General features: G+C 35.5%; 1 protein-coding gene and 1 long non-coding RNA gene across 2 annotated transcripts; one reads left to right on the forward strand and one right to left on the reverse strand.

Annotated features, from left to right (window-relative positions):
* Positions 1–2699: 2699 nt before the first annotated feature.
* On the reverse strand, positions 2700–25144 carry LOC113755788 (LRR receptor-like serine/threonine-protein kinase FEI 1). The gene is made up of 14 exons (XM_027299693.1): positions 24778–25144; positions 22440–22662; positions 21941–22076; positions 21022–21093; positions 20840–20911; positions 19651–19722; positions 17319–17390; positions 17162–17233; positions 16393–16484; positions 14229–14393; positions 13778–14110; positions 12143–12388; positions 9873–10006; positions 2700–3354 (listed from the first exon to the last, which is right to left on the reverse strand). The coding sequence occupies exons 2-14, from the start codon at positions 22534–22536 to the stop codon at positions 3136–3138; spliced, it is 1782 nt and encodes a 593-aa protein (XP_027155494.1). The 5' UTR covers positions 22537–22662; positions 24778–25144; the 3' UTR covers positions 2700–3135.
* Positions 5850–6534, forward strand: LOC113755789. Its single transcript, XR_003465739.1, has 2 exons — positions 5850–5892; positions 6222–6534. It is a non-coding gene; the product is annotated as an uncharacterized LOC113755789 (long non-coding RNA).
* Positions 25145–26660: the final 1516 nt, after the last annotated feature.

The raw sequence follows: 26660 nt of genomic DNA on the forward strand, positions 1-26660 counted from the left end.
ATTAAAGAATACTCATGTTAGATAAATGAACTACAACACCCGATCAATTACCTTGTCACGAAACAACAAATTTTATGTTGATTTGTTTCTGAATTATCTTAAACAAAGCATATTCCAAAATCATTTAAGACAAAAGTCCTAAAAGATGCTTAAAAGTAGTTCATACTTGTGTAATCTACGAATCTGCCTTTTTTTTTTTTTGATAGCCTCGAAACCTTAGTTATTTTCTAATTCTTACAAATTGTTAAATAGAAGTAAATATAATCATATTCATTAGTAATTTTCATTATCATTTATAATTTCTTCAAACTAAAAATATTCTGACCCAGAAAGAGAAAATAATTACAAGTTTCAACAAAAAGAAACTTATGGGTCCAAAATTTTGGAGATGGCAGTGTATACATTCTCTTCTGCACACTATTTTGTCATTACTAACGGAAAACACTTACAAGTCCAAAAATTGTATATGATTTTGTCCTACATTTCTTGTCGAAGGTATCGAAGGAAAGCAAATCAAAATGGCCTGCAATTTGTTTTCTTCTTTTTTACTTTCGATACAATAGTTTTTATTTCTACTCCTATTCTATACAAAGGGAAGGAGTGGACCTAAGGTTTATGGGGGACTCGAAGTAGATTGAACTGTCTCTGCACTAAATGAATGCACTTTGCACTGGCCAATGAAATTATAAAATATTTTGAATTGTGAATATAAATGGAAGGTTTAGAATCCCGATCTACACTCAGAAAGGGACTGAAGCCCCTTTTCGACGACCAACTCAGTTGGGCCTGATTGGTTACATTGGGTTGCAATTGGCATCGCCTAAATGAAGGAGCATTTTTATCACTTTTTAGTATCCCATGAGGTATTACTCACAAAAGTTATCTAGCATATGAGACTAGCAATAAAACTGATCACTTCAAAAGTAATATTTTCAAATATTTGTTGGCTATACATAAAATCAAAAAAATTATAACAAATTAAGTATAATAAGCTTAAAATAAAAGCTCATATAGACGATAACTACTAATAAAATGTTTTTAGTTGTAAGAAAATAAAGTATAAAACAAATATAAATAATAGACTTTCTAGTCATTTTATTTCCTAACAATGCAAGGGATGCGAGATTGTATTTTATTATCCTTCATTTGATCAGTTACACTAATTTTTGAATTAATATAATATTCTCAAAAAAATATTATAGCAAATAAAGCATAATAAGCTTTAAATGAAAATTCAGTAGATGATAACTAGCAATAAGATGTTTTAAGTTCTAAAAGATAAGGTATAAAACAAGTATAAACATTAGACTCTCTGCTCATTTTATTTCCTAACAATGTAAGGGATGGGAGACTATATTTTATGATCCTTCATTTGATCAAAAAACACTAATTGTTGAGTTAATATAATTTTCTAGAATTATTTCTTATTCAATGTCACATGATCAATGTATGAGCGACAATGATGGACCCAAGATTTTAGTTGGGATGGAGGGGGAAATAGTGAAACATAGAATAAAAAAATCATATAAATAAAGCATAGTAAACTTAAAATTAAAGTTTGATAAATGATAATTAGCAATAAGATGATTTTAGTTGTGAAAGACAAAGTATAAAACAAATATAAATATTAGACTCTCTATTCATTTTATTTCCTAACAATGCAAAGGATACGAAACTGTATTTTATGATCCTTCATTTGATCAAATGCACTAATTGTTAAATTAACATAATTTTCTAGAACAAATTCTTTTTCAATGTCATATGATGAATGTATGAGCAAGAACATCATCGTAAAAAAATCTCAATGGAGTTGGCAATGACGCATTAAAAAGTTATGGCAACTTGTGTTTGTTTTAACTAATAAACCTACATTTTTTTTTAATCCAAGTCAATCTTACAGTTTGCTGTCAGTTTTCTTAGATTTTTTAATGGGTTTGGCTAATGATTGTCCCGAAGGCACTTGTTAAGATAGTTTCAGTTTTTTTTTTTTTTTTTTTTTTTTGTGTAAGAGTGGAACTTATTTGAGGATGTATACAAATGCAGAAGGTCAATAAATGTAAGTATGTGTATTGACATGGTAAGTTAGGTACAATTTAGGTTGTTATAGACACTTGCACAAAGGCAAACTTGATTAGTTGCTATTCAAAGGCTAACTTGCTCCTAATTGTTTACTAATATTACATTATTATTAATCACAAGGAAAGTTAAGTAATAGGATACATTTTATAAAAAAACAAAAAACAAAAATTAAAGGGGGTAAAAAGTAACTTATCACAAAATTTGAGGGCAAAGTATTATTATTTTACTTAAAAATAAATAGACCCAATAGAAATTTTAAGAAAGAGAGAAAAAAAAAACGAGTAGACGTACTGCTGCAATTTGGCAAATTTGTATGGGGAGTACCGGTGGGGGATGAGTTAATCTAAAATTGAATGAATGAAATTAAGTATTATAAACAATATCTCAATGAATGACATACCTTATATTGACGTATGCTGATAAAGAAAAATGAATGACATATCTTATTGTATTTTTGCATATTGTTGACTTAAATATCTAAAATTGTTGCTTTGAAGTTTACATTTGTTGTGCCTATGCAAAATATTATTCCATCCAGTTGCGCGTGGCAAATCCACTGGCCCCAAATCATGTTCACATCGAAATCCCAGAGAACAAAGTAAAAAATGACTTGAAATCAGTTGGTTCACAAACCATAAAAAGATATATTACAAAAAAAATTGGCATTACAAGGATCCTCTATCTGAGTTGACATGAAGTTAAATCATTTCATATACAAATAATTATAGGGGATTACATAAATTAAAGAAAAGAAAAAAGAAACAAAGGGAGGAAATTGTGTAGAGAAAAAGAGATGAGAAGGCCCCAGATCTAAATTGGGATTCCAAATGGAGAAGAAAAGGCACAATTCGCACAGTGATGATGAACCATTTACTCTTGCGTCACATACCTGAGTATTTGCTATCATGAAGCTGCAGAAAACAATAAAAACGCTTTCAAGTACTGCACATTCTCAACCCCTTGTTCATCCTTTCTTCACTCCTGTGTTTGGTTGTCTAAGGTGGCAGAAGTATGGCATCCAACACGAATCTTTGCCCTTTCTTGTCAAAATTGCTTTCATTCTGAGGCTGAATCATAGAAGTCACTCGGGCATGGGGTCATGACCTCAGATTCAAGTATTTGAACTACCCTATGCATGGTAGGCCGATCCTCAGGGACACAGGACACACATTGAATGGCAACTGCTAGCAGGGCATCAAAGGTTTCTGCCTGAACTCCTTCACAGTGTGGATCCACTATCTCACGTTGTCTATTCTCAGATATAAGAAAATTTAACTGCAAGAACACATCCCAAAATGCAATAATGTCAAATTCATGCAAACAGACAATCTAAGGACCCTGGTTGGCAGGATTTCGGCCCAGTAAAGTAACCATCACATTACGGAGTTTGAAAAGGAATAATCAGAATACAAATATTTTATACAATTGGTGTAGTAGTAAACTCTTTGCTTAACCAGAAAAGCACCAATTAAAACCAAAAAAAGCTTCCTACAATTTATACATCATCCAGTTACGAAGTCATATCTTAACGCTAAGGTTTCTGTTATATGATCATGCCTTCCAAATCCTTTCTGTATATGCAACGTTGCTGAAATATTCAGTAGCCCTCGTGGTCAACAAATAAAAACAGCAAAGAGAACCAAGCACCAAATTTAGGAAAAGAAAGTCCTTCAAAAAGCATCTTCCATCTCACAGACTCTAAATTCCATAGAATAGTGCTGGTACCTTGAGAGAACTCGAATTTTTAACTCAACGTACATATGTGCTGGTTGCCATGCTTATGTTTCTTAGTCACTGGATGAGGTCATAAACAAGTTGTAATTTAATTCAGGCACCCAAGCTTCATAATCTCTAGAGTGAATTGATTCTAAATTTCACCAGGGAATAAACAACCACTTCTTCCTGGTACATGATGGTGCCCTTTAATGTTACTGAGCATTTAAATTTCCATAGAATAGTATCTAAAAATAAATTTAAGAGTCGACAGTTTGCTTAGAAATACTTATATCAGTATCCAATGCATTTAGCTCAAACTTCCAAAATCTCCTTTTCAAATATACAAAGAAGAAAGTTTCATGTACATCGTAAAACAAATCCCACTCATATGCAGGTTATATGCGCACTATAATCAGCAAACATCAATTATGTGGCAATTTTTTTAACTGTCTCATGCTAACTACAAAGAATGTTCACAAACAGCACAAAGATATGGCTAAAGCAAAAAAGAATGAATAATAAGTAAATAATCAAATAAATAAACATAAATAAAATGCCAGACGCATCTTTTGGTGAAGACAAAAGAACAACTGAACCATAGCAGTTCCATTACTGGAGGCCAGAACTAGACGGTTTGTTGAAGATATGTGATCTGATATTATGGAAAGATTTGATAATATAAATATTAGGAAAGATTTGATTATAGTATCATATATTAATTAGGTATCATATGATTATAGTATCATATATTAATTAGGTAATAGTATGATTATAGTATCATATGATTATAGTATCTACTTGTGTATATATATATTTGTATATTGTGTAGTCCAAAGTGAAATAGAAGAAAAGTATTTTTTCTCTCCATTTTTCTTAGTTTACATGGTATCAGAGCCCGTCTAGGGTTCTGGGAAAAATACCACCTTTGCTTCTTGTCAATTCCAGCCTTAATTGCTGGTTCCTTTCTTATTCTCTCCAGCCTTCATTGCTGTTCCTGTTACTATACATTTTTTTTTCCCCCCTCCTATTCAATCATGGCGGATGCTACATCCTCAACGCGGCAATTGTCTTCAACTATGGAAGAAGAACAAAGTACACGGAACACAACAGAGCTTCAAAACATCCAGGCAGCATATAGACTAAATGGAAAAAATTATTTGAAGTGGTCTCAATTGGTTCGAACATTCCTGAAAGGAAAAGGAAAGTTGAGTCATCTATTGGAAATAGCACCGGATAGTGAAACGGCGGGGTTTGAAGCATGGGAACAAGAGGATTCAATGATCATGTCTTGGTTATGGAATTCCATGATTCCTGAAATCAGCGATACATGTATGTTTCTTCCTACAGCAAAGGCAATTTGGGATGCCCTTCATCAGACATATTCCAAGGTTAATGATGCAGCTCTTATCTATGACATCAAGACAAAGACAACTGGAGCAAAACAAGGGACAAAAACAGTGACGGAGTATGCCAATTTTCTGCAAAACCAGTGGCAGGAACTGGATTATTACAGGGCACTTGATTTGAACTGTAGCAAATGTGCAGTGTTTATCAAGAAGTTCATAGAAAGGGATCGAGTTTATGATTTTTTGGCTGGCCTAAACTCTGAATTCGATCTTGTACGAATTCAAATTCTGGGCAGGCCAGAGTTTCCTTCTTTAACAGAAGCAATATCCCAAGTACGTGGAGAAGAAAGTCGCAGGGGTATTATGTTAGAGCTACCTTCAATAGAAAATTCAGCCCTTTTAAGTTCCAAATCTCAGCGGTTGGTACTGAACAAGGTTGCTGCGGACAAGACCAATCAAACAAGTGGGCAAAAGAATCGCGAGGAGTTGTGGTGCACATACTGCAAGAAACCACGACACACCATAGATCAATGCTGGAAACTACATGGGAAACCACCCACTCGTGAATGGGGACAAAAAGGTGGCCAGCAAAGGCAGGCTCATATGTCGGTTCAAGATCCAACTCAAGTGATTGGAGGGTTTAGTATGGAGGAAATTGAGAAGCTTAAAAGTATGTTAGAGACAGTTGACAACCCAGCAACTAACAATTCTCAATCAAGGAATCCGGGTATGTGTTCATTGACACTTTCAGGTAAGGCTCTAGTCTCTTTTGCATTTAGTGTTTTAGGCAATGAGCTTAGGAATGTCTGGATTCTTGACTCTGGTGCTACGGACCATATGACTCATATTTCAAATAAATTCAAAACCTATAATCCCTGTCCTAGCAATAGAAAGATTGTTGTTGCAGATGGTACTACAACCACTGTGGCAGGTATCGGAGATGTCCAAGTTACTCCAAATTTGATTCTTAAAAATGTTCTTCATGTTCCTCGATTATCTACAAATTTGGTTTCTGTAAAAAAACTTGCCAAGGATCTAGCTGGCTCTGTTATATTTGATGAATCCTATTGTGACTTTCAGGACCGGGGCTCGGGGAAGAGGATTGGACTAGCTAAGGAGCATGATGGACTCTATTACTTGGATACATCAAGTCAACCAGAATTTAGTAAATCTGCCCTGTCCACATTGTCTTCACCCTCCAATAAAGATGTCATCTGGTTACATCATAGACGTCTAGGTCATGTGTCTTTTTCTGCATTAAAAATAATGTTTCCTTCCTTGTTCAAGGGATTTGATGTTCAGTCTTTTCATTGTGATATTTGCGAGTATGCTAAACACACTCGTGTCCCATTTCCTATCAGTAATAAACGATCGTCTTCTCCTTTCTTTTTAATCCATAGTGATATTTGGGGGCCATCAACTATTCCAAACATCTCAGGGTCTAAGTGGTTTGTCACATTTATCGATGACTGCACAAGAGTCTCTTGGATCTATTTACTCAAAAATAAGTCTAATTTGAGTTATATTTTCCCTGTTTTTCATGCAATGATTCAAAATCAATTTGGCACCAAGATAAAACACTTTCGTTCAGATAATGCTCGTGATTATTTCAATCAAACCTTGAGTCAGTTTTTCCAAAAAGAAGGAATCATACATGAATCATCCTGTATTGCCACTCCACAACAAAATGGAGTGGCAGAACGGAAAAACCGACATCTTCTTGAGTGCACTAGAGCCTTACTGTTTGAACAAAGTGTGCCAAAAGCATATTGGGGAGAAGCTGTACTCACATCAGCTTATGTCATAAATAGAATTCCTTCCAAGGTCTTGGGGTTTCAAAGTCCACTAGAGAACCTATCCAAATTTTACCCCGATATTCGATCTTCCTTTAATCTCACTCGAGTTTTTGGATGTACTTCCTTTGTTCATGTCCATAGTCATAACCGTGGGAAGTTAGATCCTCGTGCTCTTAAGTGTGTCTTCGTGGGGTACTCATCTACTCAAAAGGGTTACAAATGTTATCATCCACCTACTAGAAAACTCTATGTCTCGGCAGATGTTACATTTGTTGAAAATAAGCCCTATTTCATCACTCCTTATCTTCAGGGGGAGTTAGATACACTTGAAGATAAGGAGTTAAAATTTCCCTCCTTAGAGTTGACCACATCTGAGTCATCCAAATCTGAATTCCAAGAGTCAATTCTTCAATCTGATGTGGTAGAAGAAAAAAAGGAAGACCGTAAAATCTATGACTGGTTCCGGTTTGACCAAGTGTATACAAGGAAAGGAGATCCCATCGTGGTTACAAGGCAAGAACAATCCTCTAAACCAAGCTCCGGGAATGAGGTAACAATGAGTGAATCAAATCTGAATTCTACACCACCGACCGACCATTCTTCCAGCTCTAAATCACCTTGTCCTGAGCCTCTTAGCCCTGACCAGGACCTACATCTACCTATTGCTGTAAGGAAAAAACCCCGAGAATGCACCAAAAGACCCCTATATCCATTGTCTCACTTTGTGTCTTTTGAGAAGTTTTCCCCGAGCCATCAAAGCTTCCTTTCCACCTTAAATACAGTCTCTATTCCTAGCTCATTGTCTGAAGCATTATCAAAGAAAGAATGGAGACTTGCTATGGAAGTAGAAATGGATGCATTAGAGAAGAATGGGACCTGGGAATTAGTTGATTTACCAAAGAACAAGAAAGTAGTGGGCTGTAAATGGGTGTATGCAGTAAAGTTTAAAGCAGATGGGTCCCTAGAACGCTACAAGGCAAGGTTAGTCGCGAAAGGATACACACAGACATATGGAGTAGATTATCGGGAAACATTTGCTCCAGTAGCAAAGATGAATACAGTGAGAATTCTGCTATCCTTGGCTGTTAATTTTGATTGGGAATTACAGCAATACGATGTGAAGAATGCTTTTCTTCATGGAGAGTTAGAAGAGGAGATTTATATGAGCATTCCACCGGGATTCAGTGGGGTTGACAAGAACAAGGTTTGTCGGTTAAAAAAGGCATTATATGGGCTGAAACAATCCCCACGTGCTTGGTTTGGACGATTTGCCAAGGTAATGATAGCTAATGGTTACAAGCAAAGTCAAGGAGATCATACCCTGTTCATCAAGCATTCAGCCTTGGGGGGAGTTACTGTTTTGATTGTATACGTAGATGATATCATAGTGACAGGAAACGATGAAGTAGAGAAGAAAACTTTGAAGTGGCGCCTAGCCAAGGAATTTGAAATAAAGGATTTAGGAAAATTGAAGTATTTTCTAGGAATTGAAGTGGCTCGATCAAGGCAGGGAATTTTTATTTCTCAACAGAAGTATGTTATGGACCTGCTCAAGGAAACAGGCATGACAGCAAGCAAACCAGTTGGAACTCCCATTGAGCAGAATCACAAATTAAGTGAGGCTCATGGAGATACAGCTGTGGACAGAGAGATGTACCAAAGACTTGTTGGGAAACTCATTTATCTCGCACATACTAGGCCAGATATAGCTTACTCAGTCAGTGTTATTAGTCAGTTTATGCATGATCCTAGAGCAGTTCATCTACAAGCAGTTTATCGAGTGCTTCATTACTTAAAGGCACATCCAGGGAAGGGAATTTTATTCAAAAAGGGTCCTGAAATTGATCTGGCAGTTTACACAGATGCAGACTTTGCAGGGTCTCCAGTTGACAGGCGATCAACTTCAGGATATTGTACATTTCTTGGAGGAAACTTAATATCCTGGAGAAGCAAGAAACAAAGTGTGGTAGCAAGGTCAAGTGCTGAAGCAGAGTTCAGGGCTATGGCAGCAGGGGTATGTGAATTATTGTGGGTTAAAATTATCCTAGAAGACTTGAGGATTCAATGGAGCAAACCGATGAAGCTATATTGTGATAACAAATCTGCTATAAGTATAGCTCACAACCCAGTGCAACATGATCGGACGAAGCACATAGAGATAGACAGGCACTTTATTAAAGAGAAGCTAGAAAGTGGACTGATTTGTACTCCATATGTTCCGACAGGACTTCAACTTGCAGATGTGATGACAAAGGGACTGTGTAGCAACATGTTTCATGAAAGTGTTGCCAAGCTGGGAATGGAAGATCTATATTCACCAGCTTGAGGGGGAGTGTTGAAGATATGTGATCTGATATTATGGAAAGATTTGATAATATAAATATTAGGAAAGATTTGATTATAGTATCATATATTAATTAGGTATCATATGATTATAGTATCATATATTAATTAGGTAATAGTATGATTATAGTATCTACTTGTGTATATATATATTTGTATATTGTGTAGTCCAAAGTGAAATAGAAGAAAAGTATTTTTTCTCTCCATTTTTCTTAGTTTACACGGTTAACAAGTTTTAAGGTACTTATTGACAATCCATATATATATATATATATAACAACTTTTGCCTTCAAACATAGAGCAACAAGATACATTCAACAAGCAACCATACTGAATGAAAATCGACAAATCTGAAATAAAATGATATTCTGTAAAAGACACTACATACATGTTAGAAAGCATTGCAGACAAAATAATCGAAAACTTGTTAAGCACAATCAAGTAATTCGTGAAGCTAAGAATGTAGACCATTGCACTAGGGTCTGATATACTGTTTGCTCATACAACTTGATTTGAAATACCAAGGCAGGAACTTTAATATATTTAATTTGTCATCCAGTGCAATAGAATCAAAAGAAGAAAGCAGACATACCCAGCCAACAATGTTTAGCCCTTTCTCAATAAAGGAGGCATCAGTAGGCCGCTTTCCACTTACAACTTCAAGCACCAGAACCCCAAAACTATAAACATCAGTCTTCTCTGTAGCTCTACCACTCTGCATGTATTCTGTTCATAAAGTCAAAATCAGATTTTAGCAAGTCTGAATCCGAGGGCAATGTTTATCTTCATCAAAAAGAAGGAAAAGGGGAAAATACAGAGGCAATCAACAGCTTTTTCATGCGACCAAGATGAAAATAAGATCTTAAACAACTCATTCTAATATTCATATCAGTTCTCTAATTTTTGGGCAAATCACACAGAATCCCCTGAGATAGATCAGACCTACACATTACTTCTTATGGTTTTCAAATCTATAAAAGACCCTTTTGTAATATGGACTAAGTGAAAATGTTAGGTTTCCATAAGTTTAAAAGTCAACACAAAAATGCCAAGAATTTTTCCATTGACATGATCAAAATGTCAGGTCCACCATTTTATTTATTTCTTCACCCAACCACTGCCTCCCTCCTCTGGCAAGGTGAGTCATGGCTGCAGTTCTCAAGAATATGCCATCTACTGCAAGTTAACTGGTCATTCACAATTGTTCCAGAAATGCACACAAGGAAATTACTGATTCAAAGAGATGCACTTAGATTCTACATGAGAAACTGAAACTAAAATACCTAAATCCCAGTTCCACCTAACCCACTCGACATTCTTCACCATGCCACTGTCCCATCCTTGACCCCTTTTTTCCTACCATCCATGGTAATACCTCCAGGTACTCCACTCTAAACACACAAACATCTCCAGATAGTGTACATTATTCACACATCCCCACCACCACCAATATTACCACTGTTGCCTCAACCACAAACTCTAAACCAGCCACTTTTAAGAAAATTTGAACAGATAAAATTTCATTGGGAAACAAGGGATCAGCAAAACCTGTTCCATTATGAAACAGAAAATGTGTTTTAAGTTTTACTTCTCTCGATTTCCCTCAGCCAATTTGCATCAGAAGCTTCATATTTTCAAAGCTATCAGCTATACATTTCAGCCCAAACCTCCATGTCAACACCAAAGCTTGTCTTCAGCACCATGATTCACTGCAAAGAAGCTCTCAACATCTAACACTTGAAAAGGGAAAAGAAGAAATCCAATCTTTCAGCCAAAACAACTAAAACTTTGAAAGCCGACAAAGCCAAAAGCTTTGCAGACCAGTGGGAAGGCAATGATGGAAGTTATGAAGGGGGGAGAAAAAGAACGATGGCCAGCTTGCTCGAAAGCAAGGGGCGGTAAGTGGAGAGGAAGCCCAGCTAAGACGAGGAAGGGGCAGCGAGTTAACCAGGGTGGGAGGGCTTGCAATACTCTCTCTCTCTCTCTCTCTCTCTGTCTCTCTCTCATCTAAAAAGGAGCCTTCTTTTCAGTTCTAATAATTAAATCATTTCAGCACTCAGATGACCAATAGATTCAGGTCAAATTTTTCAGTATTGGCCCCATCAACTATAACAGAAAATTTAACATTTTCACTTTAACCTATACCATAAGGTGGTCTTTTTGTATGTTTGAAAACCATGAGGCAATATATAGGTTCGATAGGCCATAGGGTTTTCTGTATCATACCCCTATTGATTTTAAGACTTATGGAATTGGGGATGTAATTGATTCGAGAAGATGCACAAAGGAGAACCATTTCAGTGGCTGTCATTGGTAAAGGATACAACAGGCTTTTAACATGCAAAAAAACAAGTAGACAGGAAACAAATGAAACAGGGGAAAAAAACAGTTCCAGATTCAAAACGTGAGTGTGCATACATATATTTGTATTTTTGGGTGGATAAATCAAGCAGAGCCAACATAATGCATTACACACAAACAATAAAATACATAAAGAGACAAAATTGAAGATTATCTGAGACAATCTCCTAAACATTTTTCATGCTTATTAATGTCTTTTCAGGTGGAGGGGTTGAAGTAGGACAAAAGTACTTTTCCTTTACACTTGTCTATACTTGAATAACCAGAGAGAAGAATTCTTCAGTGGCCGTTATTAAACACAGATCGTATAAAAAAAGCCATAACATAATCCATTCTGTACATGTCTCAAAGCACTCAAGTCACATGGAGAAAGAACAAACATATATGACCGTATGAGTTGCTCTAATAAACTGAATTCAACAATGGATTTGAAGCCAGAGAACAGTCAAATTAGCCCTCCTGAATGCAATAAACCAGACGGAAAAAGGATGTCTCCCTTACCTGGGGCCAAATACCCAAATGTACCGGCTACAATAGTTGTTATATGGGATTCCTCATCCTCCAGTAGTTTGGCCAATCCAAAGTCAGCAACACGCGCCTCGAAACTGGCGTCAAGCAAAATGTTGCTAGATTTTATGTCACGGTGGATAATTCGAGGAGCGCAATCATGATGCAAATAAGCAAGGCCTTTTGCTGCACCCATGATTATATTGAGCCTTGCATCCCAATCCAGTTGCTCAGACTTTTCTGTACAAGTGGAAAAGTACATTGATGCAATCCAGGAATAAAGAATACTTGTATAACTTTCCAATAAGAATAGAAAATATAAAATCATCTAACAAAAAGGAAGGGTGAAAACAACCTTTAAACAGAAGAAAAAAGAACAAGAGGAAAAAAAAAAGATACAGTAGGGTTTTGATTCTCAATGTTTTGTGAAACATGAGCATGGACATTAAGTCTGAAAAGTACTTGTACCTTTGGCATAAAGTAAGCATATCTGCTTCTTGCATTCTTAGGTACACAGTTGGCTTAGAATACAGGCAAAAACAATAGGCAAGGGGAACACATTACCATTTATGCCTCACCCTTTACTTCATAGAGTGCAAATACTTTGACATAGTTAATGCATTCCACCTGTAAGTTTCAATATGAATCGCCTAAACATACAGAAACATAGGCAATGCTTTACAGGGGCTAAATCTGTTTCTTTATGGACTTTCAATTGCTGAGCTGAGAAACTTGTCTGTAAATTTCTGTTTCCATCTCTTTGTACTAGCATTTTTTTTTCCTTAAAACATAAAATCTCCCCATCAAGGAGAGATTCAGAAACAGTGATTCATGCCCCCAAGGATCAAGAGTTGATCGCCTGGACCTGGAAGAGACCTTTCAGATGAAATTATTTAACACATACTGCTTGCAGAACCAAATCCTATTTTCTTTTAATTCTGAAGACTATGGAACGGGAACTTGGTGGTTTGGGAGCAAAGAGCAAGAAAGGGGAATATGGGGAGTGAGAAGCAGTTCTACGATGATATCTGACAATTGGGCTATTTATGCTTCTCAAATACACAACACTGCAATCATCGAATAGCTTCAGTTAAACACCAGTAGATTGTCTACGATTTTTTGTGTATGGTGACCATTTCCACGATGTCTTAAATAAAATTTCCAGAATTTTGTTTACTTTAGGATTGGGATTTCAGTTCATTCAAGGAAGCAAGATTCCAGTACACCTCCAGCCATAGATTCAAAAGCAAGAAACACTAAAATTAATATTGATGCATTTTTTCCACAACTTTTATTTCTAAATCCCATAACCCATATATCTTGTTTCAGGTGATGCTTACTGCAAGCAAGACAATAACAGTGATCTTCATTACAGACGCCATATAAGCAATTATGTCAAAGATAATAAGGTCATGAATTTAGCAACTAACTGGGGATATAACTATAACCTAAAGAATTTTTCTGATAGGAACACCTTCCATCAAATTAAGTCTCATACAACCAAATAATCCATGTCTCCCCTATAGCATCACTTTCAAATGTTTATGCAAAAAAAGCACGTATTTCTACCTCTCCACAAGGAGAGCAAGGCGAGCAACAAACAGTAGCAGAAACAACATTTCAGCTTACCATGGAGAACTTCATCTAGGCTGCCTCCAGGAAGGAAATCATATATCAATAGCTTTGATGTTGGAGAATTGCAATATCCTCGCAGATTGACAAGATATCGATGTTTGATACTTCCAAGAATTTCAAGCTCTCTTTCAAAGAATCGATCAAACCCCTCATTCAACTTTAATATTCTTTTCAATGCAAACACATTGCCATCATCCATTGCAAGTCTGTAGACAGTTCCAAAGCCCCCAGAACCAATGATGTGTTCTTCATTCAAAGTCTCTAATTTTTTAATTATATCCTTGGAAGAATAAGGCAAGTCTCCATGAAACATCACAATTGATGCTCCTGGGACAACAAAAAGATTTGTATTTTAGTAATTGAATTCAATAGCACCAAGAAGCAAATAACTATGCATAAAAGCACATAAACACCGTAAGCTATGGACAGATATTTAGATCAGCACCTCCACCGACAACCATAGCAAGGTTTTTTCCATCTGTTTTCCCAAGCCTTTTATACAAGAAACACCCCCAGAAACACATCAATGCCACCAGAAGCAATGCACCAATAGTAGCAGAGGCACTTATAAGCAGTCGGCCAGAATATTTCTTCTTAGCTTGGTTATCAGCTAAAATACCAAGAGAAATTTGTCAGGACAACAGGAATAAAGAGGGAGTAATCAAGCAAGATAAAAATGCAAAAGCATGTCACCATAAACAAATGCATCTAAAATCATATTAGCCTGACTATTTCTGTTGAGCTGGTTTAAATAACAATAAAACTGCAAGGGACATACTTCCAATAGGTTATTCAAGTGAATTTGAAACAAATTCTTCAAATGCTGAAAGAAGAACATATCCAATGGAAATCATGTTTTTTGGGTCAAAGGTTTACATCAAGGTAAAAATGTAACTAATCCAAGGTTATATGTAATCCAAACTATAAGTCTTAGTCTATTCACAAACATCCACAACAGCACATCAACACAATCATGGTAAAAGAATTAAACACTAAAATTTAGCCCTCAAAATGATTTTTGAACTATGATAGGATGTTCAAAGATAGATTTACAAGATAGGAATATCATGGTGAAACAAGCAGCAACACTTATATTTGATGGCGATATGCAAGTTTCCCAACAAGAGGAACTGCAATACTAGTGTTCTTCACGTGTACACATTTTTACCAGGTCCTGGCACTGCAGGTGTCAGTGCCTGTACATGTTTCAAAAACTACGCAGGCACTCCTGAATAAACATAGACATGATGCAAATAATCTTTACATCCATATACTCGTCCTCCTGCCTCTACTTCCCCACTAGGGATGCAAATGAGCTGTGCTGAGACAAGCATTGCACTCATCAAGCTCAAGCTCAACTAAACGATATGTACTCAAACTTTGACTGAGACAAAGCATGCTAATTAATGAATGAGCTAAAGCTTGGCAAGCATAAGCTCCACTATCATTTGAGCCACTTGAGCTTGAGTGGAATACATCAAGCCTTGCTATAATGTAGTAAATATGCTTTCAGAAGCTGGTTACTCTATTACAGATACAAAACTCAACTTGGAGCTTTACCACCCAAGTACTTGACCTTGGCTCATATATTTACTCGAATAGCTGCAAATTCCATCGAACTTGGCTGCAGCTGAACAGCGTAAAGCTTTTGACCTAGTCTAGCTTTAGTTGCTCACGAGCAGCTTATTTCATGTGCAGATGCATTCCAAAAAGAAGAAAAGAAAAAAAAAGTTATAAGATATTGGAGGATGAGGATGAGAGAAACAGAGAACAAATTCTCAGGTAGAAGTGCAAGTCTTGGAAATAGAAACCATCCAGTAATGTCACACGACTTGATATGAGATATCCCAAGAGTTCTCTGTTTATGCATAATGAAGAGGCAGCATTTCCTCTGAGGAAGGGCTTTAAGTACTCATGTAAAAGAGAACATGTTTAATTTTTTTTTTTTAAAAAAAACACACACACACACACACACACTGGATGCCTATGGTTTTTAGTGGAGTACAAAAATCTAGTGCTGCTATATACATTATTGTGGAATGAACTCTACTTTTGGATAAAGCTAAGCACTCTTATTGACAGAGTATACGGAGATTGCTAAGATGAAGCTCATTGTGGCACAGGAAGATAGAGCCTTTTTTTGTTTTTTTTTTTTTTTTGAGCTGCACTCCTCTGGTGCATGATAATAAAAATCTCCCCATTTTTGTCAAAAACAATTCACATTACGTGTCAATTGTATGGACTATTTGAAACATCAGCCAAAGCTAGACATTGTTTTGAAGATGAGGGCACTTGGGATGCCTGATGTTAACAAGCCTTATAGACTTTGAAGAGATTGATAGGTGGTATGAAAAGATGAATCTTGCAGTTTTAGGTGGTGTAAGAGATGGAGAATGCAATAGTTGCTACCCTATGAACATCGTTATACAGTAAGCAGCCTTTTTTCTGAAACATTTTCTACTCCGTTCCAGTCCACCACTTAATTAAGGTTTTGCACCAAAACGGGTTGTGAAGGAAGAAAATTACCAAAGACATGGGAAGAAAAACAATAGGCAACAAAAAAAGGAATAGAAAAAAATTTGGTGAATATCTTATAACTGATAACTTACGAGAAACTGGACTTCCGGGAAATGGTCGAGAACCAGCACCTTTACATACTTTGTTGATCTGTTGACCACACAAATCACGATTTCCAACAAAGCTGCAAAGCAAAATTTCAAATTAACATCTTATTTAAATGAACAAGCTTCTAACAGATTTTCAGGCACATATTTGAAACCAAAAAGATGTTAGTGCAGCTATGGGATAGTTCCTATATTGTTGAAATTAACGAATAATCCTTAGCTATTGTCATCAGACATAATCCTCAATGACACTATCATTCAACAATCAGGACAAGTTATCAGCTATAACATTCAGATGAGATAAGTACAAGACAAGGTGGGGATAAGTCAAAATATACTGAAGAATATAGGAAATCACCAAAAAGCAAACACTGTATTCTTGTTTTCAATTTTCTTTGACTCTGCATGTCAAATGAAGCAATGTTGAGCACATGATTTCCATTCGTTGTTTTTGCTAACAGAAACTACAAATTTGTTGGATAATAGTACTTTCAGAATTGTTTATAGAGTGATTTTCAGTAGGTATAAAAACAAGCTAGATATATATGTTACAATAAAAGATACATAAAAGTTGAAAAAAGACACAAACTCCCATACAGAAGCTAGTTAATACTTAAAACCAAGTCAGTCAAAGAAGTTCCAGTAACAAATGGGAAGAGGAACGGGTAAATCAAACGACAGATTTCAAACTAAATCTGAAAGCACATAGTATTCCTAATTGTCCAACTCAAGAATTAATAAGTTTAGCGCTTACGAATTATTACTGAAGGCAGTAAGACGACCATCAGATGGAATTTGCCCAACCAGGAAATTGGTCGACACATTGCTACACATATTGAAAGAAATTATACGTCAATGCTAGACATGAAGAAACTATTCAGAGCTGATCAAGATCCACAGAGAGTACTCACAAAAGTACGAGCTTGTTTAGCTTTCCCAGTGATGGTGGAATGCTTCCACTAAGGGAGTTGCTTGAGAGATCCCTGCAGTATCAGCATATAAATTTGCATTATACATGGGTTGTACACCAGGTCACATGAATTGTTTATGTCAATGTAGTCAATGCACGATGTCTCAAAAGATATCATCTAACATTAGTGGCAGATATTTAAGATTTTTATAAAAAAAAATAAAAATAAAAATTTTCAACAAGTTCTCAATAAGAAAACTCTCAGATTCTTGAACAAGTAGGAAACACCATATTTGCCAGTTAGCATCCAACTGATATCTGTTTGCCGAAGCTGAAAAAAAGTCCATTTCTATTGTCTAATAAAACTTTTCCATATGCAGATAGCAAGAGGCGCTTTAATAGTTTAAACATTTTATCTCTCATTTATTTCAGCACTCATGTTTACGGATATTAAAGGCAGTGAATAAGTTTGCACATATAATGAAATAGAAACTTCAGAAAAATAAAGATGATTGCTTTTGAAAAACATGGCGCTCCCCTAAACATTTTTAAAGCAGAAAAATATCCAAAGGGCTGAAGATTCCTTTGATTTATTGAGTTAAAACAATATTTGAACTTTCCACTTAAGTCGAAATCTACTAGTTTTGTTTATGAACCTATCTCACAAATCCACTCAATGATTTAGGATATACACCTGCTCTCAAATTCTCAATCTCATTTTTCGCTTGTGAGGCCGAGGAGAAAGACTATGCACAAGTGTTAAGTCTGTGATCAACAAAGTCTACATGATATTGGTATCCCAAATTTATGACCAAGAAGCATTCCAGTTCCCTCGCCCTACAAACCAAATTCTAAACTGGACAACAAGAATTTGTCAGTCGCTACAGCAAAAACAACTGCCAACTCCTCAGATACCTGGTGAATTGCTGACATATTGGAAAGAGGAAGTTTCATTGATTATAGCTTTCACCCAATAATTCAGTTTTGGAGCAAAATGACATAAGCTACTCAGTGAATTCAAATGTGGGCGCACAAGTGATATTCATTGCAGTCATCAAATAGAAGCAATTAACCTGCTAGTCTTCTTCAGTCTTCAGATAAATAATTCAATCAAGATCCTGGTTCTAGCATTTCAAAAATTTAGATTTCTATATAGACGTTATCTTTTGAACTTTCCAATTTTTATGAAACTAGCAGCCTACAGATAACATCATCCTTAAGGATGTAACTTAGTTCCATACTTGCTTCACTTCATTGGTTATGCAACTTTGAAGTGTTAGCCTGCATTTTTTAAAATTTTCAAGGCACGTTGGTTCTGTTTTTTGAGGCTAATATTTTTTTCCCCTTCATTCTAGGCAAGAGGGAGTCCACCAGTGGAGGAATGCATACAAGAATTTTCTACCACAGCACACCAAGTCTTTCATCATCCGTTAAGACACCATCAGTTCACATGCACACATGCAAAATCTTCTATGCTACAAGTCCTGAGTTTGACACAATGGCAATCGAGAATTCATATGCCTTTTTAACAAATATTTCATGTAATTAAGCAACACCATTCAAACCACTAATGAAAACAGAAATGAGAGTTGTTGACAATAGTGGCAAATACGGACAGATGCATAGTCTGAACATAATCATATCATGTGTAAGAGTATCCTACGATAGCTGGCTGCAACATGCTAATCACTCGTTCAACGACTTTTAAAATTTTCAACCCATTTTTTCATATAGTAATAAACCCTTAACATTCATTAAAATCTCTTATTTTATTGTCCCTTGTTCCATGGCATATGGCTTATTTCCATCTTGACAAATATATGGCAAATATCTTCCAATAATGTTTCACATAGCATATCCAAAAACTATAGCAATTCATCTTCTACATTTTAATTTCTTTGTGATGGGCTTGTACTGCTCAAAAGGATTAAAAAGAAACTTAGCTATAGTTTTGCCAAACATTGGCATTTTCACTGAGTAGTTTTGCCAAACATCAGCATTTTCACTGAGTAGGTTTCACAAATGAACATAATAGTTCCAAGTAGAAACAGGAGGCAATAAAATCAAGGTTTATCAAGCTAGTGTACACTAAGATAAAGGAAGAAATTTTATTATAAAGTGTTTAGCAAAAGATAGGCCAACCTCCTTCAACCACCAAAATCACACGTGTTCAACCAAGCTAGCAAACTTTCAAGTTGAAGTTGGGATCAAAGGAAAAAAAAGAACTATACTTTTTGGGAAACCATCTGAGGCAAGGAAGAAAATTAAGCATAAAACAAGAAATGAATACAACATTAAAATGTTACAATTAGAAGGATTAGATAGTAACTCACAGATTTTCTAGCTCAGAAATATTTCCTAATTCACTGGGAATCAATCCACTCAAGTAATTACCCTGCAAAAACCTGCACACAAAGATAGAATAAGAAAAACTTGTGAATCTGACTTGAAGCTAAAGAAAATGCCTTCTAGAGTTGAACAGACAAGTTCTCCATTGCAATTCTTGTTTCTATGGTCATAAATGTTTGTAAGGGTTGGGTGGGCATGTCAAAAAAAGCAGGACAATGTAGGACTTATCACACAACAGAAGGAGAAGCTGCATCAAGCCAGGAACTATCAAGAAATAGTTAGTTAAAACCAAGAGAAAATCCAAAAACTAGGCCAGAGGAGATTCTAAATTAATAAACAGAGAAATTGATTTTAAAGATTTGTCCTCTTACCAAACTATCAGAGATCAATGATTTGCAGCGATTTTCATTAGAAATTTCTCATATTATTTGCAATGTAACTTTGTGCTCCCAACTTCAGTTCTCATCAGTTTCAGTCTTCATTAGCTCACAACCCCAGATGCACTTGCAAAGTTCAGTGAGGTATAAAATAGACACATTCATGGGGCATGATTTTCTCATCGCCTATTAAGCCAAGATAAATAGCTCCATGATATCCCATTACAGGGAAATATGATAGTCTGAGAACCCTACAATTACATCACTCCTGATAGCAAACAAATGACTTTTGGCTAAGTTACATAGAAGATAAAAATGTATAGCAAACCTCAGTTGCAGTAAGACACAAAAAGAAAGACGTTCAGAGAGAAGAAAACAGACAAAATGTCATACTAATATTCTCCAATATTAGTACAACTCTTTCAAGGGAAAATGTGCTTCATGTACAATATGAAGGAAACAGAGGTTAGGTTCACAGCCAGATATGCAGATCCACCCACGGCAATTTAACTAAAACAGTCCAATGAAAGGTTAGTCCACAGCCAGAAATCAATCACACTAAGTTAATTAACGACTCAAGCATTTAAACTCTCTTAGACCATGGGATCACTAGAAAATCTGGAAAAACATCTAGGTCATCCATCCAATAGCTTGTCACAGTAAGCATCCATGATTTCAACTATTTTGTCGCATCAGCTAATAACTAGGTCAAGCATTCTTATAATGATGATGAGGAGAAAGAGAACTGGTAACAGCAAAGCAAATAATTATATTTAAAAATTAATCATCAACTTACAATGATCCCAAATAGGTGCAATTTCCTATGTCTGAAGGAATTGTCCCATAAAAGTTGTTGTCATGAAGAGCTCTACAAAGAAATATTTCGTCTTAGCATTGCACAAGTAACGATAAGCATGCTGATAAATAAAAATAAATTTTAAAAAAATGAGAAAGATAGAGAGAGAATAAGATACATACAGAAATTGTAATTGGTCTAGCTTCCCAATATCTGGTGAGATAGATCCACTCAACTTATGACCAGGGAGACTCCTGGACAAGGATGGGGATAAATGCAAAACCATGATTATGCAAGCAATCAGCAATAGACTAGACCAAATGAGCATACATTGGACTACAGAAGTCAAAGAAAAACTAAAACCAAGTGAAAGACAAAGACAGTGAAGTAAAAAATTATCACTTATCAATAGCTATAAGAAAAGCTACCTATTACACAATAAGAATCATTGTTCCACTAATATTTCAGATACCATTAAAAAAGTTCATACATTTATTTCAGTCAACACAAACAGATTCTCAACATTTAGCTTACACTTAAGAAAGGTCTGGACATCAGCTACAGATTCAGCATTGACATGATTAGTAGTGAATCCAGAATTTGTGTGGCTGAGGATTGTATGGTGAAATGAAGAAATATAACAACCACATATAAAATTTAGATTGATTTATCACCACTTCCCGCTTGATGTAGCTCTCTGACAGAGATCGGAAGAGAGATAAGGTTTGACTGACAGCAACCAAAGCCAAAAGAAAAAAAAAAACTACTACATATTTTATTAACCTACAAATCTTCTGGCAAAGACCCATCTTCAGGCTTTTAAAACAATCACTTTCAAAAAACTCTCTTAAAAGATCAAAAGAAAGGACATGCGAAAGGATAATAAGGTTACAGGATTACAGCAGGTAAAGGACGTTAAAGACCAAGATACAAGCAAACATGTGATACTGTCCTAGTGGTAGTTAATTAGGAAACCATTCACATCCAGACATATACACACGTCTTCCCAGGTGATTTTAGGATCAATGACTTTACTGGTACAAAAGTAATAAGTTCATCATTGAATTTTAGAAAAAATTAGAGGCTAGAATAAAAACTCACAAGGATATCACTCTCTTGGATTTTGGATCACATTTTACTCCTTTCCACCCACATGGATCAGGATCCTCTGGTCTCCACTGCTGGATAACACCATCCGAACTAAGAATGGCTGTTCTAAAATTGACGAGCGCTTGACCTACAAATCACAAAACATGTGTTGAAAGGACCATATCATTTTGTTTCCATTCCTTAGCTGGTCAGCATGCATGATGTTGTCAATCATAACTGCAAGCTCTCAATAGCACATGGTACTGTATGCTAGTTAGGGTCCAGAATGTTCACATGGTAACCTTAAAAGTTGAAAACAAAACTATATCCTGGTAATTGATAAAAAGTCCCATCAGATTAGGATGAAAAATATATTCATGAACCAGCTAGGTAAATTGAGGCATCCACAACAGCTCTAGACTTTCAACTTTTTTTCTTCTTTGAATATCCTTAAGTAAAATGATGATACATCAGCATAGACACCTTCCTATTCACAAGAACCATTACTCACCATCAGGACTAAGTGTCCGAATTTCCTTTGCCAATGTGCAAAGTAGTAGAATGCATTGAAGCAACGGCCACTGAAAATTCCCAAAGAGACTGCTCATTGTGGCACTGGTCAAGCATAATAATGTTATGACAAATCATCTAATGTACCAGACAGTATCAAGTCTCTCGCAGACATATAGCTATCAAGTTTATCGATCTGCAAACCGGCCACCAAAAAGAAGTCCCTGGAGAAAAGGGAAAAGCATTAGATTTTAAGCAATGATAACCATGTCTACAAGCCCCAAAAATTTATTCAATAGATATATGAAAATCTTAAACTAAAACTGATAAAACTAACATGTATTCTTTATTGTATTATAACCTTAACAGGATAATAAAAATACATTCAGCAAACTGGGACAATGTTTACGACTTGATTTTGAGTCACATAAAATCAGTCAAAGGATCTACATAAGTCGGCATCAACGCTTACCCCAATATTAAACAAGAAACAGATTAGCGTTTTGAAGAAGTCATAGACAAATCTTTAACCTCAAAAGACCTACTCTTTCACAGGACAAACCCACAAAACTGCCATCAAAACAACCATCCAAAGACTCCCATTTTTTGAATACACTCTCCAGCCTTCTTAATGGCACGTCAAATTAGTAAATAGACTCATAAAGAATCTACTGATGTGCCAAATATCAAGATCCAACACCATCTATAGATGCTTAGTTACCACTTCATCTTCAAGCTCGACTTATTGGGGAGGTAAACAAATTATTTATTAAATGAATGCAATTAATCTACCAACAGCAATTATTAACATGTGGCAGAATCTACCATCTTTTAAATCCTGGAAGTCGTTGTCAAGTCAAATTACATGCGTATTATCCTCGTTTGTGAAATGCAGTACAAGCTGAGCTGAGGCATTTATAATATCAGATACAAATGGTTAGATTGGCTGCCAACTATCTTAAATACTAACAAGATAGCAAATAAAGAAATAATAACAATTGGTTCCTCATCTATGAAACACTAAGTGACTAACATGGCTCTTCTGCAATTATCCTGTTGTTGAGGAAAAACTAGAGATACTATAGCTTCAATCTTACTTTCAAAATTACAACCCTGTACATGCCAAACTGAAATTTATTGCACAAGAATTGGGAGTTAAGAAAATTAAGCTTTAGGTGCAAATTTGCATGTCAAAACCATGTACATTGATATTACTGCAAGATCTGTATTGGTGAGCATCATCTATCGAGATGTAGCCCTACAAGTGATGAGGTGTATAATTTCTTGCACTCCTTTATAAGTGCAACATGAATGTTAACACCGAACATTTAGAGTGAAACATTTCCAGACAAGATAGATGAGTTCATTGATTACGCTCCAGAACATCCTTAGTTTTGTTCATTCTCTGAAAACCTAAACATACCCCTATTTTTATGTGCTCCTGAAGTGTCCTCGAGATTGAGGTCGAACAAGTAACTCCTTATTCACATATGTAAAGTTGTTTGACTAGTAATTTGAGTATGACCTTTAACTCAATACACATTACAGTCATATCATCACAGACTACTAGATATTCTCTTCCATGTAAATTGTAACTCTTCTTTATCAAAAGCCTAGAAGCACCCAAATTTCTGAAACTGAGAATATCCTATAACTTATCTCATCCCCCAAGAATTAAAAATTCCGTTCAAATCCAACTATATGAACTACCACATCCCAAAATAGTATAGACTGTCATTCTAATTAAGAAAAAGAAATGCATAAAACAATCTGATAACAATCCAAAACTATAAGCACCTTTCCAAAGTACATAATTAAAGACACTCCTGAAATGGATGCTAAGCTTACAATTCGCCCGCTTTCTGTGGGAAATCATGTCCTTTAACTAACATGGTTAGTTTGCCTTGTGTCAAAATAGACTACATTCCATGAGAAATTAACCTACACCACAGTTCAAAATCAGCACCCCAATGGGCTCTGTTCAGAGTATTCATCTAATACCTCAAGCGCCAACCAACCAATAGCTCAAATGTAGAACTTCATCAGACTCTATTAAGGAAAAAAGGTAGTACTAGAAACGAAAACATTTTTACTAAAATTTAAAAAAAATGTAATATCAGCAAAATTACAACCTTTGATGCAAAAAGTACGACCAACTCAGCTCATTAATTTACCCTTATTCAACCTCACTATTACTCTAACTCAAACCCTCGAAAAAAAACTAAAGAACACCACCACAATCAATGCAAGTTACTGTTAATTCACAAACTACTACTAATATAAACTCAAAAACCAAAGAAAAAAAAAAAAAGAGAGTCAATTAAGCAAACGCACTATACCTGGAAATGGGTAGATTTGATCTGGGCCTAAAAAATGAAGCTGAAAAAAACCCAGAAAAAGGGTGAAATCTTCTCCTCGATTCAAAGTGCAGAGTTAGAGAGAGTGAGGTTGAGCTGTAAAGTCCTCTCCAAGTTAAATAGCTAAAAAACAAAAACAAAAACAAAAACAAAGGACAAAATACAGAGCCCCTTTTTCTAGCTTTATCTATCTTCAATGTCTCAATCGGTCTGGGAACTGGAGCGAGGCCAGTGTGTGTTGTGTGTGTAGATTTGGGGGCAAGAAATGAGTGAGGGAGTGAATGAGTGATGATGGCTGCGCTGGTGATTCTTCTACTGGTGCTGGGTGGGAATTAAAAGTGGGGAGCATCAATCAGGCCAACGAGATATGCAGTGTAACTAGAATGGGTTCGCTCGTGTGAACATGACTCGCCGCACGTGCCACCGACGCTTGTGTTGTGTCTGTGTTGGCCGTTGGGAGCAGAGATAAGACGCTAGGAGGGATTTTGTAGATTTATTATTATTGTTAATAAGGGGGAAAATATTCATAAAAGACGGTATCAAAATTGAAAACAAAAGATAGATTTTATTGCATTTAAAGGTGTGGATTCACGAGAGTACTAGTAGAGAGCATAGGAGCTTGCTTGAACTTAGGTTCACTAATCATCACAAGCTAAACATGAATAGCATTTAATCTTTGTTAAACTTTCTCAAAGTGTAAAATTTTGCACTTGTCTTAGAGCTTAGCTACACTCACATGAAATGGATACTTATGCGCGATAAAGTTAAGTTAATTGAGCTCGATTTTTGGTCATCTCAATCAACGGTGAATGCAAAGGATTTCTATTTAATTTGACTTGTTTAAACTCCTAGTCATAGTTATTAAATACGGCTAGGACAAGAAACCAATGAAAATGGTGGGTCAACAAGTTACTAATACAACCATACAATTAAAATAGTGTGGTTGAACCGGTAAATTATTAAAATATTAATTTTTGATTAAAATATCGTATTCAATGATTTTTTAATACAAATATATTCTACAAACATTAATACACTATGTTACAGCAAATGTTTATTAATTTTGGATAAACTATAAGATAATTAAATACTTCTAGGGTTAGGAAAAAATAAATTTAAAGAGTAAACTTTAAATTTTTTTTAAATATATGAGTTTTCTAAATAAGTTTACTTATGATAATGTACAAACATATCATGTCTTTTCACTATGCATTAGATGGTTAGTTTGTGAAGATGGTTTATATATATATATATCAAATACATTTGTACTTGATTTTTTATGATATTTTATTCACAAAATTTCATGTATAAAATTTTATTGATATTGATTTTTGTTGTGAGGACTTTAGTATCATGTAATTTGGTGAATCATCAACTTTTAGAATAGAATAAGGACAACAAATTTATAAAGAAAAAGTGAATAAGTTTTTAAAGGGATGTCTAAAAGAATAATATTAAAATAGCAAAGTTAGTTGATAAAATAGAAAAGAGAGTTATTTGTAGGATTTGAACAAATGTATTTAAAAGCATTACATAAGCACAAGACAAGTTTGGGCCTAGTGGTGAAAACGTGTCAAGTCTAGAAGGATATTATAGCGAAAAAAAATAGAATAACTAGAACTTAGTAACCGCTAGAAGAGTTGGTTAGAAGATATTGAGATTCAGTTGGCCAATGAAACTGTAGCTGAACATATGTAACTCAAATGAAATGTACTGAAAAGGCTTGAGGAATAAGACAACTCTATATTTTTGTCTTCTATCTCTACTCTCTCTCTCTCTCTCTCTCTCTCTCTCTCTCTCGTCCTCAATCTCCCTCTCTTTTCATTTCTTGTTTCTTGTTAACTGCATCTCTGCCAAACTCAAGA

Source organism: Coffea eugenioides, unplaced genomic scaffold (genome assembly GCF_003713205.1).
Source record: "Coffea eugenioides isolate CCC68of unplaced genomic scaffold, Ceug_1.0 ScVebR1_173;HRSCAF=691, whole genome shotgun sequence".
Taxonomy (NCBI): Eukaryota; Viridiplantae; Streptophyta; class Magnoliopsida; order Gentianales; family Rubiaceae; genus Coffea; species Coffea eugenioides.